At 46.0% G+C, this 18984-nt stretch overlaps 1 protein-coding gene across 2 annotated transcripts in view; it reads left to right on the top strand.

The window, feature by feature from the left end:
* Window positions 1-16103, top strand: part of BDH2 (3-hydroxybutyrate dehydrogenase 2) — a 54166-nt gene extending 38063 nt beyond the window's left edge. For both annotated transcript variants that reach the window (XM_069743662.1, XM_069743663.1), the window contains exons 7-10: window positions 8267-8380; window positions 14201-14259; window positions 14342-14434; window positions 14992-16103. In XM_069743662.1, coding sequence (XP_069599763.1) covers window positions 8267-8380; window positions 14201-14259; window positions 14342-14434; window positions 14992-15045 — 320 coding nt within the window. In that variant the 3' untranslated portion in view covers window positions 15046-16103. The remainder of the gene's footprint in view (window positions 1-8266; window positions 8381-14200; window positions 14260-14341; window positions 14435-14991) is intronic.
* The last annotated feature ends 2881 nt before the right edge of the window (window positions 16104-18984 follow it).

Below are 18984 nucleotides of genomic sequence, written 5' to 3'. Positions count from 1 at the left end.
CATCTGGATAAGCCACTGAGAGTTATACCGGATTAGTGAAGCCTCTCCATATATTCCCCATCTGGATAAGCCACTGAGAGCCATACCGGATTAGTGAAGTCTCTCCATACATTCCCCATCTGGATAAGCCACTGAGAACCATACCGGATTAGTGAAGCCTCTCCATATATTCCCCATCTGGATAAGCCACTGAGAGTTATACCGGATTAGTGAAGCCTCTCCATATATTCCCCATCTGGATAAGCCACTGAGAACCATACCAGATTAGTGAAGCCTCTCCATATATTCCCCATCTGGATAAGCCACTGAGAGCCATACCGGATTAGTGAAGCCTCTCCATATATTCCCATCTGGATAAGCCACTGAGAACCATACCGGATTAGTGAAGCCTCTCCATATATTCCCCATCTGGATAAGCCACTGAGAGTTATGCCGGATTAGTGAAGCCTCTCCATATATTCCCATCTGGATAAGCCACTGAGAGTTATACCGGATTAGTGAAGTCTCTCCATACATTCCCCATCTGGATAAGCCACTGAGAGTTATACCGGATTAGTGAAGTCTCTCCATACATTCCCCATCTGGATAAGCCACTGAGAGTTATACCGGATTAGTGAAGCCTCTCCATATATTCCCATCTGGATAAGCCACTGAGAGTTATGCCGGATTAGTGAAGCCTCTCCATATATTCCCATCTGGATAAACCACTGAGAGCCATACCGGATTAGTGAAGTCTCTCCATACATTCCCCATCTGGCTTCTTAAACTGTTTTCTTGAATCATCGCAACATTTTGAGAAACACATACTTGTCTTGTGCAGCCCGGCTCTGGTGTGGACAGCATGAATTGAGTGACAGGTTCCCTTCAGTGTATATTCTGTATAGATACAGTGGCATGTAAAGCCATTGCTTAACGGGGTTGTCCCCTACTTCCTCATGTTTGGCCTCATTAAAATAAAAACACTTATACTCCCCTCCGGTGCCAGTGCCATTCCAGCGGTGTCGACACTTGCATTCCCGGGGTTCATTTGAGGTTTTTACGTCATGTGAGCTCTACGCCCTATTAGCGCCGGCGTCAGTCCCAGCCTTTAACCCCTTCATGACCCAGCCTATTTTGACCTTAATGACCTGGCCGTTTTTTGCAATTCTGACCAGTGTCCCTTTATGAGGTAATAACTCAGGAACGCTTCAACGGATCCTAGCGATTCTGAGATTGTTTTTTCGTGACATATTGGGCTTCATGTTAGTGGTAAATTTAGGTCAATAAATTATGCGTTTATTTGTGATAAAAATGGAAACTTGGCGAAAATTTTGAAAATTTCGCAATTTTCACAATTTGTATTTTTATTCTGTTAAACCAGAGAGTTATGTGACACAAAATAGTTAATAAATAACATTTCCCACATGTCTACTTTACATCAGCACAATTTTGGAAACAAAATTTTTTTTGCTAGGAAGTTATAAGGGTTAAAATTTGACCAGCGATTTCTCATTTTTACAACGAAATTTACAAAACCATTTTTTTTAGGGACCACCTCACATTTGAAGTCAGTTTACGGGGTCTATATGGCTGAAAATACCCAAAAGTGACACCATTCTAAAAACTGCACCCCTCAAGGTGCACAAAACCACATTCAAGAAGTTTATTAACCCTTCAGGTGCTTCACAGCAGCAGAAGCAACATGGAAGGAAAAAATGAACATTTAACTTTTTAGTCACAAAAATTATCTTTTAGCAACAATTTTTTTTATTTCACAATGGTAAAAAAAGAAACTGAACCACGAAAGTTGTTGTACAATTTGTCCTGAGTACGCTGATACCTCATATGTAGGGGTAAACCACTGTTTGGGCGCACGGCAGGGCTTGGAAGGGAAGGAGCTCCATTTGACTTTTTGAATGAAAAATTGGCTCCACTCTTTAGCGGACACCATGTCACGTTTGGAGAGCCCCCGTGTGCCTAAAAATTGGAGCTCCCCCACAAGTGACCCCATTTTGGAAACTAGACCCCCAAGGAACTTATCTAGATGCATAGTGAGCACTTTGAACCCCCAGGTGCTTCACAAATTGATCCGCAAAAATGAAAAAGTACTTTTTTTTCACAAAAAAATTCTTTTAGCCTCATTTTTTTTATTTTCACATGGGCAATAGGATAAAATCGATCCTAAAATTTGTTGAGCAATTTCTCCCGAGTACGCCGATACCTCATATGTGGGGGTAAACCACTGTTTGGGCACATGGCAGGGCTCGGAAGGGAAGGCGCGCCATTTGACTTTTTGAATGGAAAATTAGCTCCAATTGTTAGCGGACACCATGTCGCGTTTGGAGAGCCCCTGTGTGCCTAAACATTGGAGCTCCCCCACAAGTGACCCCATTTTGGAAACTAGACCCCCAAGGAACTTATCTAGATGCATATTGAGCACTTTAAACCCCCAGGTGCTTCACAGAAGTTTATAGCGCAGAGCCATGAAAATAAAAAATAACTTTTCTTTCCTCAAAAATGATTTTTTAGCCTGGAATTTCCTATTTTGCCAAGGGTAATAGGAGAAATTGGACCCCAAATTTTGTTGTCCAGTTTGTCCTGAGTACGCTGATACCCCATATGTGGGGGTAAACCACTGTTTGGGTGCACGGCAGGGCTCGGAAGGGAAGGCACGCCATTTGGCTTTTTTAATGGAAAATTAGCTCCAATCATTAGCGGACACCATGTCACGTTTGGAGAGCCCCTGTGTGCCTAAACATTGGAGATCCCCCACAAGTGACCCCATTTTGGAAACTAGACCCCCAAGGAACTTATCTAGATGCATATTGAGCACTTTAAACCCCCAGGTGCTTCACAGAAGTTTATAGCGCAGAGCCATGAAAATAAAAAATAACTTTTCTTTCCTCAAAAATGATTTTTTAGCCTGGAATTTCCTATTTTGCCAAGGGTAATAGGAGAAATTGGACCCCAAATTTTGTTGTCCAGTTTGTCCTGAGTACGCTGATACCCCATATGTGGGGGTAAACCACTGTTTGGGTGCACGGCAGGGCTCGGAAGGGAAGGCACGCCATTTGGCTTTTTTAATGGAAAATTAGCTCCAATCATTAGCGGACACCATGTCACGTTTGGAGAGCCCCTGTGTGCCTAAACATTGGAGATCCCCCAACAAATGACCCCATTTTGGAAACTAGACCCCCAAAGAAACTAATCTAGATGTGTGGTGAGGACTTTGAACCCCCAAGTGCTTCACAGAAGTTTATAACGCAGAGCCATGAAAATAAAAAAAATAATTATTTTCTCAAAAATGATCTTTTAGCCTGCAATTTTTTATTTTCCCAAGGGTAACAGGAGAAATTTTACCCCGAAAGATGTTGTCCAGTTTCTCCTGAGTACGGTGATACCCCATATGTGGGGGTAAACTACTGTTTGGGCACATGCCGGGGCTCGGAAGTGAAGTAGTGACGTTTTGAAATGCAGACTTTGATGGAATGCTCTGCGGGCGTCACGTTGCGTTTGCAGAGCCCTTGATGTGGCTAAACAGTAGAAACCCCCCACAAGTGATCCCATTTTGGAAACTAGACCCCGAAAGAAACTTATCTAGATGTGTGGTGAGCACTTTGAACCCCCAAGTGCTTCACAGAAGTTTATAATGCAGAGCCGTGAAAATAATAAATATGTTTTCTTTCCTCAAAAATAATTATTTAGCCCAGAATTTTTTATTTTCCCAAGGGTTACAGGAGAAATTGGACCCCAAAAGTTGTTGTCCAGTTTCTCCTGAGTACGCTGATACCCCATGTGTGGGGGTAAACCACTGTTTGGGCACACGTCGGGGCTCAGAAGGGAAGTAGTGACTTTTGAAATGTAGACTTTGATGGAATGGTCTGCGGGTGTCACGTTGCGTTTGCAGAGCCCCTGGTGTGCCTAAACAGTAGAAACCCCCCACAAGTGACCATTTTAGAAACTAGACCCCGAAAGGAACTTATCTAGATATGTGGTGAGCACTTTGAACCCCCAAGTGCTTCACAGACGTTTAGAACGCAGAGCCGTGAAAATAAAAAATCATCTTATTTTCCTCAAAAATGATGTTTTAGCAAGCATTTTTTTTATTTTCACAAGGGTAACAGGAGAAATTGGACCCCAGTAATTGTTGCGCAGTTTGTGCTGAGTATGCTGCTACCACATATGTGGGGGTAAACCACTGTTTGGGCGCACGTCGGGGCTCGGAAGTGAGGGAGCACCATTTGACTTTTTGAATACAAGATTGGCTGGAATCAATGGTGGTGCCATGTTACGTTTGGAGACCCCTGATGTGCCTAAACAGTGGAAACCCCTCAATTCTACCTCCAACACTAACCGCAACACACCCCTAACCCTAATCCCAACTGTAGCCATAACCCTAATCACAACCCTAATTCCAACCCAAACCCTAAGGCTATGTGCCCACGTTGCGGATTCGTGTGAGATTTTTCAGCATCATTTTTGAAAAATCCTTGGGTAAAAGGCACTGCGTTTTACCTGCAGATTTACTGCGGATTTCCAGTGTTTTTTGTGCGGATTTCACCTGCGGATTCCTATTGAGAAACAGGTGTAAAACGCTGCGGAATCCGCACAAAAAATTGACATGCTGCGGAAAATACAACGCAGCGTTTCCGCGTGGTATTTTCCGCACCATGGGCACAGCGGATTTGGTTTTCCATACGTTTACATGGTACTGTAAACCTGATGGAACACTGCAGCGAATCCGCAGCGGCCAATCCGCTGCGGATCCGCAGCCAAATCCTCACAGTGTGCACATAGCCTAATTCTAAAGGTATGTGCACACACTGCGGAAAACACTGCGGATCCGCAGCAGTTTCCCATGAGTTTACAGTTCAATGTAAACCTATGGAAAACAAAAATCACTGTACACATGCTGCAGAAAAACTGCACGGAAACGCAGCGGTTTACATTCTGCAGCATGTCTCTTCTTTCTGCGGATTCCGCAGCGGTTTTACAACTGCTCCAATAGAAAATCGCAGTTGTAAAACCGCAGCGAAATGCGCAGAAAAACCGCGGTAAATCTGCCATAAATCCGCAGCGGTTTAGCACTGTGGATTTATCAAATCCGCAGCGGAAAAATCCGCAGAGGACCAGAATATGTGTGCACATACCGAAACCCTAACCCTAACCCTAGTTCTTACCCCAACCTTAGTGGAAGAAAAAAAAAACAAATCTTTATTTTTTTTTTTAAATTGTCCCTACCTATGGGGGTGGCAAAGGGGGGGGGGGGGTCATTCAGTATTTTTTTTATTTTGATCACTGTGATAGGTTTTATCGCAGTGATCAAAATGCACTTGAAACAAATCTGCCGGCCGGCAGATTCGGCGGGCGCACTGCGCATGCGCCCGCCATTTTGGAAGATGGCGGCGCCCAGGAAAGAAGACGGATGGACCACGGGAGGCTCGGTAAGTATGATGGGGGGGGGGTAAATCGGAGCACGGGGGGGGGTGGATCGGAGCACGGGGGGGTGGATTGGAGCACTGGGGGGTGGATCGGACTGCAGGGGGGGTGGATCGGACTGCAGGGGGTGTGGTTGGAGCACGGGGGTGGGATTGGAGTACGGGGGTGAGCGGACAAGAGCACGGGGGGGAGCGGACAGGAGGACGGAGGGGAGCGGAGCAGTGTAAAGGACAGATCGGAGGGCTGGGGCGGCGATCGGTGGGGTGGGGGCACATCAGTGTTTCCAGCCATGGCCGATGATATTGCAGCATCGGCCATGGCTGGATTGTAATATTTCACCAGTTATAATAGGTGAAATATTACAAATCGCTCTGATTGGCAGTTTCACTTTCAACAGCCAATCAGAGCTATCGTAGCCACGGGGGGGTGAAGTCACCCCCCCTGGGCTAAACTACCACTCCCCCTGTCCCTGCAGATCGGGTGAAATGGGAGTTAACCCTTTCACCCGATCTGCAGGGAAGCGATCATTCTGTGACACAGCATATGCGTCACAGGTCGGATTGGCACCGACTTTCATGACGCATACGCTGTGTCACAGGTCGGGAAGGGGTTAAACGTATTAAACATCAATAGGAAGTCAGACATGCAGGTCCACTGACTTCCTTTTGATGTCTGATTTTCCCAACTGCAGGGACAGTGATGTCAGCCCTGATTTTGGGCTCATGGCTCATTTGACATTTCACCCTTATAAGAGCCCAGGAAATGCGAGTGCTGTCACTGCTGAACAGCATCGGCACCGGGGCCAAACATGTGGAATGTCAAGGGGCTGTCCGAGTAATGGACAACCGCTTTACGTAGAGGGCCCAAGAATACATATTCGCACCAGAGCCCAGACATCCAATATGTTCTATTGCTTACAGTGATTATCCACCTGTTTTTGGCAGCACTACACGACTTGCTCTAGCTACGTAATTCATTTGCCCATTTTTTTTCTTTGTGATCAGGTATGTTTAGTCTACCCATGATAATAACCACTTTCTGATCCATCTGGAGATATTGTACAAGAATTCTATTTTTACAGATTGGCACCATTGACGTCTTACAAAACTTTTTTAATATATATGTGTGTTTGATAAATTTTTTGACTCAATATGCAACCCTAGAAATATCCATTTGCAGACACTTTATTTGACACGGTCTTACCATGTGATGTGGCTAAATTGTTTTATTATCCAGTTCAGTACAAAGTGACATTTGTCTGGTGCAGTAAATTGATTTAATGACCAAAATGCCACAAGACTACCTTTGATTCCAGTCTTTAAACAGTACGAGCCAGCATGGGCGTGTATGAGCCAGCATGGGCGTGTATGAGCCAGCAGGAGCGTGTATGAGCCAGCAGGGGCGTGTATGAGCCAGCAGGGGCGTGTATGAGCCAGCAGGGGCGTGTATGAGCCAGCAGGGGCGTGTATGAGCCAGCAGGGGCGTGTATGAGCCAGCATGGGCGTGTATGAGCCAGCATGGGCGTGTATGAGCCAGCATGGGCGTGTATGAGCCAGCATGGGCGTGTATGAGCCAGCATGGGCGTGTATGAGCCAGCATGGGCGTGTATGAGCCAGCATGGGCGTGTATGAGCCAGCATGGGCGTGTATGAGCCAGCATGGGCGTGTATGAGCCAGCATGGGCGTGTATGAGCCAGCATGGGCGTGTATGAGCCAGCATGGGCGTGTATGAGCCAGCAGGGGCGTGTATGAACCAGCAGGGGCGTGTATGAGCCAGCAGGGGCGTGTATGAGCCAGCAGGGGCGTGTATGAGCCAGCAGGGGCGTGTATGAGCCAGCAGGGGCGTGTATGAGCCAGCAGGGGCGTGTATGAGCCAGCAGGGGCGTGGTCGAGCCAGCAGGGGCGTGGTCGAGCCAGCAGGGGCGTGGTCGAGCCAGCAGGGGCGTGGTCGAGCCAGCAGGGGCGTGGTCGAGCCAGCAGGGGCGTGGTCGAGCCAGCAGGGGCGTGGTCGAGCCAGCAGGGGCGTGGTCGAGCCAGCAGGGGCGTGGTCGAGCCAGCAGGGGCGTGGTCGAGCCAGCAGGGGCGTGGTCGAGCCAGCAGGGGCGTGTACGGGCCAGCAGGGGCGTATACGATCCCGCCTGCAAACTACTCTCACAAGCTTCACACATCTTCTTACAACTGATCGGAGAAGGTGCCCATGGTTTTGACTCTCACTTAACCTGTAGAACAGCCATTAGTTTCAAGAGACTGGATATTCCCTTTAGCAGCCACAGTGTTGTCTCATTTTATGCTCAATACAATGATGAGGTGCAATAACACAATGTAACATTTCTTATACTTGTGACTAATCTGATTCTCTACTCTCTTTGTGTTTCATTGTCTCATGTCACCAGGCTCATTCGTCTCTTGGTCTTGTGATCTCAGAGATCCACCACTAGACATCTCTGGTGGTGTGGTCTCTGTAGAGTACTCAAGGATCCGGAGTCTGAAATCAGACCTGCCGGATCCTTATATTCCCCGACAATCTTCTGTCGGGAGCCCCCATACACATTGGACTGTCGGGGGAACCAATTGATATCTGCTAGTTCAGCCGTTAGTCTAATGTGAAATTCTTGTATCCTTTGCTTTGTGAAATGTCTGAATGTTTGGCTGAAATTATTGATCACTCCCTTTTATATTTCTGCTGTGGATTCATACAATGCTGAACATTGCGCAGCTGCAGGCTGACATCAGGAATACTGATCAGCTGGGTAACCCATAGACAGTTCATTCACTAGCACTGTACTCTCTGTATACTGGAGGTTATGCTGTGCCTAAGGTTCTTATATTTCTGTTTTTTTCCCTTCCAGGAGTTGTAAACAGATGTGTATATAGCACATCAAAGGCTGCAGTCATTGGTCTAACCAAGTCTGTCGCTGCAGATTTTATTGAGCAAGGGATCCGGTGTAACTGCGTATGTCCAGGTAAGTGACTTTCTGTGAAACGTAAAGGGTTAACAATAGCATCTCTTCCAATTCATCCCTCTGCATTATTTCCCTTTCACATGTGGTATACTGAAGCCTGAGTTGTAGGATCAGCTGTAATGTCTTGCATCCCAAATGCGTTGTAGTGTCTGGATTGTTTGCACAGCCATTGTAGGTCATGACAGCAGGAAAGCAAAGATCCAGGGTTAATGACATTTCTGCAACTTTCTAATATGCTTTGTGAATGAATTCTTCACCTTTTTCAAGATCTCTGCTTGTTGTCTGTAAGTGTAAATCTTGAAGCTCGATTTTATGATCCAGTCTAATATATGTACAGAATAAACTTAAACTAGACAGTCTGAAAATATGCAAAATTGTTCACAGTGGCTCCTACTAGGTGATTGCCCTGGCACTGGCTCATACTGGGTGATTGCCCTGGCACTGGCTCATACTGGGTGATTGCCCTGGCACTGGCTCATACTGGGTGATTGCCCTGGCACTGGCTCATACTGGGTGACTGCCCTGGCACTGGCTCATACTGGGTGATTGCCCTGGCACTGGCTCATACTGGGTGATAGCCCTGGTTCATACTGGGTGACTGCCCTGGCACTGGCTCATACTGGGTGACTGCCCTGGCACTGGCTCATACTCGGTGATTGCCCTGGCACTGGCTCATACTAAGTGATTGCCCTGGCACTGGCTCATACTGGGTGATTTCCCTGGCACTGGCTCATACTGGGTGACTGCCCTGACACTGGCTCATACTGGGTGATTGCCCTGGTTCATACTGGATGACTGCCCTGGCACTGGCTCATACTGGGTGATTGCACTGACTCATACTGGGTGATTGCCCTGGCACTGGCTCATACTGGGTGACTGCCCTGACACTGGCTCATACTGGGTGACTGCCCTGGAACTGGCTCATACTGGATGACTGCCTTGACACTGACTCATACTGGGTGATTGCCCTGGCACTGGCTCATACTGGGTGACTGCCCTGGCAGTGGCTCATACTGGGTGATTGCCTTGGCAGTGGCTCATACTGGGTGATTTCCCTGGTACTGGCTCATACTGGGTGATTGCCCTGGCACTGGCTCATACTGGGTGACTGCCCTGGCCCTGGCTCATACTAGGTGATTGCCCTGGTTTATACTGGATGACTGCCCTGGCTCATATTGGGTGATTGCACTGGCTCATACTGGGTGATTGCACCGACTCATACTGGGTGATTGCCCTGGCACTGGCTCATACTGGGTGACTGCCCTGACACTGGCTCATACTGGGTGATTGCCCTGGCACTGGCTCATACTGGGTGACTGCCCTGACACTGGCTCATACTGGGTGACTGCCCTGGCAGTGGCTCATACTGGGTGATTGCCTTGGCAGTGGCTCATACTGGGTGATTTCCCTGGCACTGGCTCATACTGGGTGATTGCCCTGGCACTGGCTCATACTGGGTGACTGCCCTGGCACTGGCTCATACTAGGTGATTGCCCTGGTTTATACTGGATGACTGCCCTGGCTCATATTGGGTGATTGCACTGGCTCATACTGGGTGATTGCACCGACTCATACTGGGTGATTGCCCTGGCACTGGCTCATACTGGGTGATTGCACCGACTCATACTGGGTGATTGCCCTGGCACTGGCTCATACTGGGTGACTGCCCTGACACTGGCTCATACTGGATGACTGCCTTGACACTGACTCATACTGGGTGATTGCCCTGGCACTGGCTCATACTGGGTGACTGCCCTGGCAGTGGCTCATACTGGGTGATTGCCTTGGCAGTGGCTCATACTGGGTGATTTCCCTGGTACTGGCTCATACTGGGTGATTGCCCTGGCACTGGCTCATACTGGGTGACTGCCCTGGCCCTGGCTCATACTAGGTGATTGCCCTGGTTTATACTGGATGACTGCCCTGGCTCATATTGGGTGATTGCACTGGCTCATACTGGGTGATTGCACCGACTCATACTGGGTGATTGCCCTGGCACTGGCTCATACTGGGTGACTGCCCTGACACTGGCTCATACTGGGTGATTGCCCTGGCACTGGCTCATACTGGGTGACTGCCCTGACACTGGCTCATACTGGGTGACTGCCCTGGCAGTGGCTCATACTGGGTGATTGCCTTGGCAGTGGCTCATACTGGGTGATTTCCCTGGCACTGGCTCATACTGGGTGATTGCCCTGGCACTGGCTCATACTGGGTGACTGCCCTGGCACTGGCTCATACTAGGTGATTGCCCTGGTTTATACTGGATGACTGCCCTGGCTCATATTGGGTGATTGCACTGGCTCATACTGGGTGATTGCACCGACTCATACTGGGTGATTGCCCTGGCACTGGCTCATACTGGGTGATTGCACCGACTCATACTGGGTGATTGCCCTGGCACTGGCTCATACTGGGTGATTGCCCTGGCACTGGCTCATACTGGATGACTGCCTTGACACTGACTCATACTGGGTGATTGCCCTGGCACTGGCTCATACTGGGTGACTGCCCTGACAGTGGCTCATACTGGGTGATTGCCCTGGCACTGGCTCATACTGGGTGACTGCCCTGACACTGGCTCATACTGGGTGATTGCCTTGGCAGTGGCTCATACTGGGTGATTTCCCTGGCACTGGCTCATACTGGGTGACTGCCCTGGCACTGGCTCATACTAGGTGATTGCCCTGGTTTATACTGGATGACTGCCCTGGCTCATATTGGGTGATTGCACTGGCTCATACTGGGTGATTGCACCGACTCATACTGGGTGATTGCCCTGGCACTGGCTCATACTGGGTGACTGCCCTGGCACTGGCTCATACTGGGTGACTGCCCTGACACTGGCTCATACTGGGTGACTGCCCTGGAACTGGCTCATACTGGATGACTGCCTTGACACTGACTCATACTGGGTGACTGCCTTGGCAGTGGCTCATACTGGGTGATTGCCTTGGCAGTGGCTCATACTGGGTGATTGCCCTGGCACTGGCTCATACTGGGTGATTGCCCTGGCACTGGCTCATACTGGGTGACTGCCCTGGCACTGGCTCATACTGGGTGATTGCCCTGGTTAATACTGGATGACTGCCCTGGCTCATATTGGGTGATTGCACTAGCTCATACTGGGTGATTGCCCTGACACTGGCTCATACTGGGAGACTGCCCTGACACTGGCTCATACTAGGTGATTGCCCTGGTTCATACTGGATAACTGCCCTGGCACTGGCTCATACTGGGTGATTGACCTGGCACTGGCTCACACTGGGTGATTGCCCTGACACTGGCTCATACTGGGTGATTGCTCTGGCAGTGGCTCATACTGGGTGATTGCCCTGGCTCATACTGGGTGACTTCCCTGGCATTGGCTCATTCTGGGTGATTGCTCTGGCACTGGCTCATACTGGGTGATTACCCTGGCAGTAGCCCATACTAGTTGAATGCAATGGCACATCACTAGACACTGTTAAGTTCACACCTCCTATTGGTTGACTTGCTTTATGGCAAAATTTGGAATCCGATTGATACAACTGTTATACGGTAAGTCCTAAAATTGAACACATATATTTCTATTCACTACCTGCAAGCAGAGGTATTTGAGACAGAGAAATCCAAGTAGATTTTAAAAAAAATACAGCTTTTTAAGGAGTTGTCCCAGGAAAGATGTTTATGCCACACCTACCTCCAGGGCTGGGGTACCCCAATCCCCCATTCCTATGACGTCTGACCACCAGTGAGCGGAGAGGAGGTACATGCGCCAACTCTCTCCATTCACTGGTATAGTTGTTCAGATTTCAATTAATTTATGTATGGGTGTCCTGAAGGAGTTGTCTGAAACGCATTGACAATAAACCTACAATTTTAGTTTATTACTAATTATGTCGTTTTCTGGAGGATGCAGAAACACTTCCTGCTACTTAAATCTAGATTACAGCTGAAAGGCTGATCATAGTGGCAGCACGGTGGCTCCATGTTTGCATGGGTTTTCCCCGTGTTCTCCAATTTCCTCCCACACTCTTAAGACACATCTAGATTGTGAGCCCCACTAGGACAGTGATCATCACGGCTGTATATATATAAGTGAGTAAAATAAAGATTTGGGACTCCCATAGGAGTTAATGGAGAGAGACCAAGCATCCGACATTTTTCCACTCACTGGTGACCGGATTTAGGCTGGAACAGAGGATTGGTGACCACCATTTTGGAGATGTGTACCTATCAGACATTAATGGCATAATATATAGCTTGGCCATGAATATCTTTCTTGAGACCACCCATTTAACAATTATGTTTTATATACATAACACTAATAGATGTCTTAGAAAGGCATTTAGTGGGTACAAATTGGGCATCCCCTAAGTTTCCTGTTTGAAATGAAATGCTCTGTTTTCACTTATTTATGGGGGCAAATAAAATTCATAGGAGCGAATATATGAGCAGTGTACAGTGGGGTAAAAAAGTATTTAGTCAGCCACCAATTGTGCAAGTTCTCCCACTTAAAAAGATGAGGCCTGTAATATTGACATCATAGGTAGACCACAACTATGAGAGTCAAAATGAGAAAACAAATTCAGAAAATCACCTTGTCTGATTTTGCAAGATTTATTTTGCAAATTATGGTGGAAAATAAGTATTTGGTCATTAACAAAAGTTAATCTCAATGAAACAAAGGCTACCATCAGTAACACGCTGCCAGGGACTCAGATCCTTCAGTGCCAGACATGTCCCCCTGCTTAAGCTAGTACATGTCCGAGCCCGTCTGAAGTTTGCTAGAGAGCATTTGAATTATCCAGAACAGAATTGGAAGAATGTCATATGGTCTGATGAAACCAAAGTAGAACTGTTTGGTAGAAACAAAACTCGTCGTGTCTGGAGGAGATAGAATGCTGAGTTGCATCCAAAGAACACCATACCTACTGTGAAACATGGGGGTGACAACATCATGCTTTGGGGCTGTTTCTCTGCAAAGGGAACAGGATGACTGATCCGTGTACATGAAATAATGAATGGGGCCATGTATCGTGAGATTTTGAGTGCAAACCTCCTTCCATCCGCAAGGGCATTGAAGATGAAACGTGGATGGGTCTTTCAGCATGATAATGATCCCAAGCACACTGCCAGGGCAATGAAGCAGTGGCTTTGTAAGAGGCATATGAAGGTCCTGGAGTGGCCTAGCCAGTCTCCAGATGTCAACCACATAGAAAACCTTTGGAGGGAGTTGAAATCCGTGTTGCCCAGCGACAGGCCTCAAACATCACTGCTCTAGAGGACATCTGCATGGAGGAATGGGCCAACATACCACCAACAGTGTGTGCCAACCTTGTGAAGACTTACAGAAAACGTTTGACCTCTGTCACTGCCAAAAAAGGATATATAACAAAATATTGAGATTAACGTTTGTTAATGACCAAATACTTATTTTCCACCATAATTTGCAAAATACATTTTTCAAAATCAGACAAGATGATTTTCTGGATTTGTTTTCTCATTTTGACTCTCATAGCAGTGGTCTACCTATGATGTCAATTACAGGCCTCTCTCATCTTTTTAACTGGGAGAGCTTGCACAATGGGTGGCTGACTAAATACTTTTTTCCCCACTGTACATCACCTGGAGCGTCTACAGAAAAATCCACCATTCACTTTAGGCTAGTACTTAATGTTTAGCTTCCATTGATCCTTTTGCTGTATAGAGATGCTACAGATTACTGTAGGGTAATGTAAGCTAATAGAGCCTAATATGGCGGTTTTCTTGTTATTTCTCTTGCCTACATTACATTGACAAGGTTCAAACATGCTGTAAAATCTAAGTTATATTTAGGAACTGTGGATACACCGTCTTTGAGAGAAAGGATCCAGGCCAGGCCGAACCCTGAACAGGTACGAATGTGGAATATGCTAGTATTTCTCTCTGAATTGATTGTATTTGTAGATATTTATCATCTTCCTGTGAATTGTCTAGGCTTTAAAGGACTTCCTTGCAAGACAACAGACTGGCAGAATGGCCACAGCAGAAGAAGTTGCCCATCTGTGTGTGTACCTGGCATCTGATGAAGTAAGTTGTCTAGTGATGGTTCCAAACCTAAACTGTTTAGTCGTATCATCATGAAAAGCAGCTGAAATCCTTATTCCTATGGGCTCGTCTGCCCTACCCTGATCAATAAATGGTTGGAGGTGGCTTAAAGCGATTTCCTGCTTGTGTCCAGAATGGGTGGTATGTGAGGTGGAGAGTACTAGTCTCTAGCACTGGGAATACTGGGCTACATCTCTCAGTTGCGTCTGTGTCCTGTAGTACTTTGCTGGTTTTGAGAGACATAAAAACCGCTTTTTCTTGGGGAAAGCTTGGCTCTGCACTACGGTAGTATTGGAGGGGCAATGGACTAGTCTTTCTGGGGGTATTGGACCCATGTTGTTTTAGGGTCGTATGTGGATGTGACACTGGATTGTATGTTATGTACAGTTGAGGTGTATGCAGCTCCCTGATCCTTGACTTCATCACCAGAATTCTATATTTTAAAGTAGTGCTGTAAAAAATATTGATATTTCCTATGTTTTGCATTCTTACGTTATATTTTTCTTCGTATCTCATTTTTTTCTCCTTGTCTTTCATAGTCTGCTTATGTTACTGGTAACGCACACATCATCGATGGTGGTTGGAGTCTGTAAATCGGGTGACTTAAATTTGCTGACAGATGAACCACTTCACCAAAAATCAATGGAAATCGAGCACAACAGTTGGTGTTGTACAGGGGCACTTTTCATGAGCCCAAATAGTTTTGATGTCTTTGTTTCACAAGTGATGTTCTTTTTTTACTTGGATTAGCTTGTACAGTATTGCTGAAAAGCTCCAATGCAGTAGAAATCTGAATAGGGGCAATGAGGTGACATTTTTGCAGGTGTAGTATGGACTTAAATCCTTGGACTAAAGCGGTTTTCATATAGCGTTTGCTACTACTTTCAGTGACTCTTCGGGCTTACGTCTGAACACACATTGATAGAATGATGCAGACGGAGTCACTATGTGGTCTTGTGTCATTTTCGGCTGTGTACATCTGTTGGAGGCGAACAGCAAAACATAGTTGACTATGTCTTGCTGCCCACCTGAACTAGGCGTATACAGCCGAAAATGAGGCTCGACAGAGTACATTGATGCAAACGGAGTCACTATCTAGTCAATGGCCCTGTTGGCACATACGTCCAAATCCTGTTTTGTGGGGTTCTGAAAGGGGTAATTGAACGTAGTGGCGAACACTATGTGAGCCCAGCCTTACACCTGTGTCTTCTCACAGAACACTTACTGCTAGTATCTCATTTCTGAATAAATACCCTATGGAGGGGGAATAGGAGAGTTCTGGTTACGTTCACCTGGAGGAGTGGTGACGGGTACAGCTCCTATGGCGGCATCAAGAAAAACAGCTGCCGCCCCATGGCGGGTGGATAAATCCTCCAGGAGATGTTGGATCCAACACGTGAGGTGGGCTGCGCTGCTGAAGTTAATCGAGTCTTCAAGAATGATGATGATGAAATGCATTGTGAATAAAAAAATATATTTTCAACAATGTACCGGCTTCTTTATCAAGTGAAAAAATATCATTTTGTACTATAAAGTTCACATTTTGTTGATAAGGTCGTTTGGAGATTTAGTTAATATTATTTTACAAAAATAATGTAACAAGACCAAGTAATGTAATGTGATTAGAGACAAAATAAAACAATTACTTTTATATTGGACTCTACTTAATGAGATGGAAAGAAATCAGTCAGCCCAAACAGACCGAGTAAGATCACAAAAACATTGTTTTTTGCCTTTGTTGGGCAGAAACTGGAGTTTAATCAAATGTGTTGATTAGGGGTCTGGCAGCACCCTTGGTGGGGCCAAGAGGCTCAGTGCACAATTTTTCCCACTGGTTTTACATGCTCCTGCCCTGTCAGTTTGGACCAACATACTTTCCAATTACAGAGCAATTATTGTGTTACGATGTTTCCCATGACATAATAGTATACTAAATAAACTTTGTAATCTCTTATTCAGTCCTATAATTGAGTGATGTCGTCAGTTCACGATACCGGGGAGAGGTTATGGAACAAGTGGAGTGTTACCTATCTAAACATCCCCATCCCTGTATCTTGCACTGACTGTCTCTCAGTTATAGGATAAAATCTGAATACAGAAGTCCCTACTGAGAGATCATGTTACATTCTCCAACCCATGGATGTCTATGGCCTGGAAATCGAAAGCTACTAGAGGGAGACAGATGTGGCTGCAGCTTCTTCTAAGTGTTGTATGTTACAAAAGCTTCCAACAGCACCAATATTAGTGTATATATACCGATTAACAGCCATAATGTCCAGATTCCGCTCCAGAGGTAAATCACAGGAGTAAAATGAAGTTTGCCAAAATTTCAAGTTTCTTTCTCTGTGTATGCCATTTTTGGAAATGCTGACTAATTATTTTTTTCTCCCCAGAACCATATTGACAGCTACACTAGTACTGTTATATAAAGTCCTCCATGTTATATGTGAGTGTGCAACAGAGATATAGAGGTCTAAGATCTTCTCTTATCTGTGCAATGTATTGGAGAAATCCCAGCAGCTATATCCACTTTGTCGCTGAGCTCAGGGAAAACTGACAGTAGTAAAGTCTATCAAAATAGTATTATTACTTATATACACATGACTGTCACAAAATATTACATACCTTGCTTATTTCATCTCAGAAGATAAGCTATCCAATGCAGCATGGATTTCTATGAAAATCTACAGCATGTCCTCAAGATCACAGAGGAAAAGTCAGTTACATGTAATTGGGTACACATCCATTGTACTTTGGAATCCATGCTCAAAACGCAGATCTGAATTTGACCTTTGAATGCTGCAGTCCAACAAGCTAAGGCTAGTTTTAGACTTGCGTTTTGCTGAGCTGCAAACTTCATCTGTGAAGCCACACCCACGGCCACTCAGCTCCGCCCACTTCCGCATGCGGCCTGCGTACCAATCTTTAACATTAGATAACCAGGTCATATGGATGTATGCGGATGCCTCCACATGCGTCGTTTTGATAATGCGGCGACCCGCGTAAAACGAAGCTGGTTGGAATTTCTTTTTTTCTCTGCACCATCAAAACGACGCATGCGGAGGCATCTGCATACATCCGCACGACCTGCGTAGCTAATGTTAAAGATACCAAATAGAAAAAAGAAGGCAGAATTCCAAGTCCTTTTCAAGGTGAAAAAGTGTGTAGTTTATTCAAACCCACATCTCGGTGCGACGTTTCGGCTCACACTGAGCCTTTCTCAAGCAGTGGGTGTAAGAAACAATTGTGTTTTTATAGGTATAATCTACAGTCATTTGCATATTATAATAAATAGCCATTAATATATATTTACATAATTTTTCTAAACTTACATCATATACAAAGATCCTTAGTGCAATCCCTTTACATATAAACCATGAGTCTTCACAATTATATTTCTCATTAATGACGTGCTATTGTAATTCCCTTTTTAAGCAAATATCACGTGCTGTTTATACAGTGGGGCAAAAAAGTATTTAGTCAGTCAGCAATAGTGCAAGTTCCACCACTTAAAAAGATGAGAGGCGTCCGTAATTTACATCATAGGTAGACCTCAACTATGGGAGACAAACTGAGAAAAAAAAATCCAGAAAATCACATTGTCTGTTTTTTTAACATTTTCTTTGCATATTATGGTGGAAAATAAGTATTTGGTCAGAAACAAAATTTCATCTCAATACTTTGTAATATATCCTTTGTTGGCAATGACAGAGGTCAAACGTTTTCTGTAAGTCTTCACAAGGTTGCCACACACTGTTGTTGGTATGTTGGCCCATTCCTCCATGCAGATCTCCTCTAGAGCAGTGATGTTTTTGGCTTTTCGCTTGGCAACACGGACTTTCAACTCCCTCCAAAGGTTTTCTATAGGGTTGAGATCTGGAGACTGGCTAGGCCACTCCAGGACCTTGAAATGCTTCTTACGAAGCCACTCCTTCGTTGCCCTGGCGGTGTGCTTTGGATCATTGTCATGTTGAAAGACCCAGCCACGTTTCATCTTCAATGCCCTTGCTGATGGAAGGAGGTTTGCACTCAAAATCTCACGATACATGGCCCCATTCATTCTTTCATGTACCCGGATCAGTCGTCCTGGCCCCTTTGCAGAGAAACAGCCCCAAAGCATGATGTTTCCACCACCATGCTTTACAGTAGGTATGGTGTTTGATGGATGCAACTCAGTATTCTTTTTCCTCCAAACACTACAAGTTGTGTTTCTACCAAACAGTTCCAGTTTGGTTTCATCAGACCATAGGACATTCTCCCAAAACTCCTCTGGATCATCCAAATGCTCTCTAGCAAACTTCAGACGGGCCCGGACATGTACTGGCTTAAGCAGTGGGACACGTCTGGCACTGCAGGATCTGAGTCCATGGTGGCGTAGTGTGTTACTTATGGTAGGCCTTGTTACATTGGTCCCAGCTCTCTGCAGTTCATTCACTAGGTCCCCCCGCGTGGTTCTGGGATTTTTGCTCACCGTTCTTGTGATCATTCTGACCCCACGGGGTGGGATTTTGCGTGGAGCCCCAGATCGAGAG

The sequence above is a fragment of the Ranitomeya imitator genome, chromosome 1 (assembly GCF_032444005.1).
Source record: "Ranitomeya imitator isolate aRanImi1 chromosome 1, aRanImi1.pri, whole genome shotgun sequence".
In the NCBI taxonomy this organism is placed as follows: domain Eukaryota; kingdom Metazoa; phylum Chordata; class Amphibia; order Anura; family Dendrobatidae; genus Ranitomeya; species Ranitomeya imitator.
This window is presented reverse-complemented; position numbering and strand designations above follow the sequence as displayed.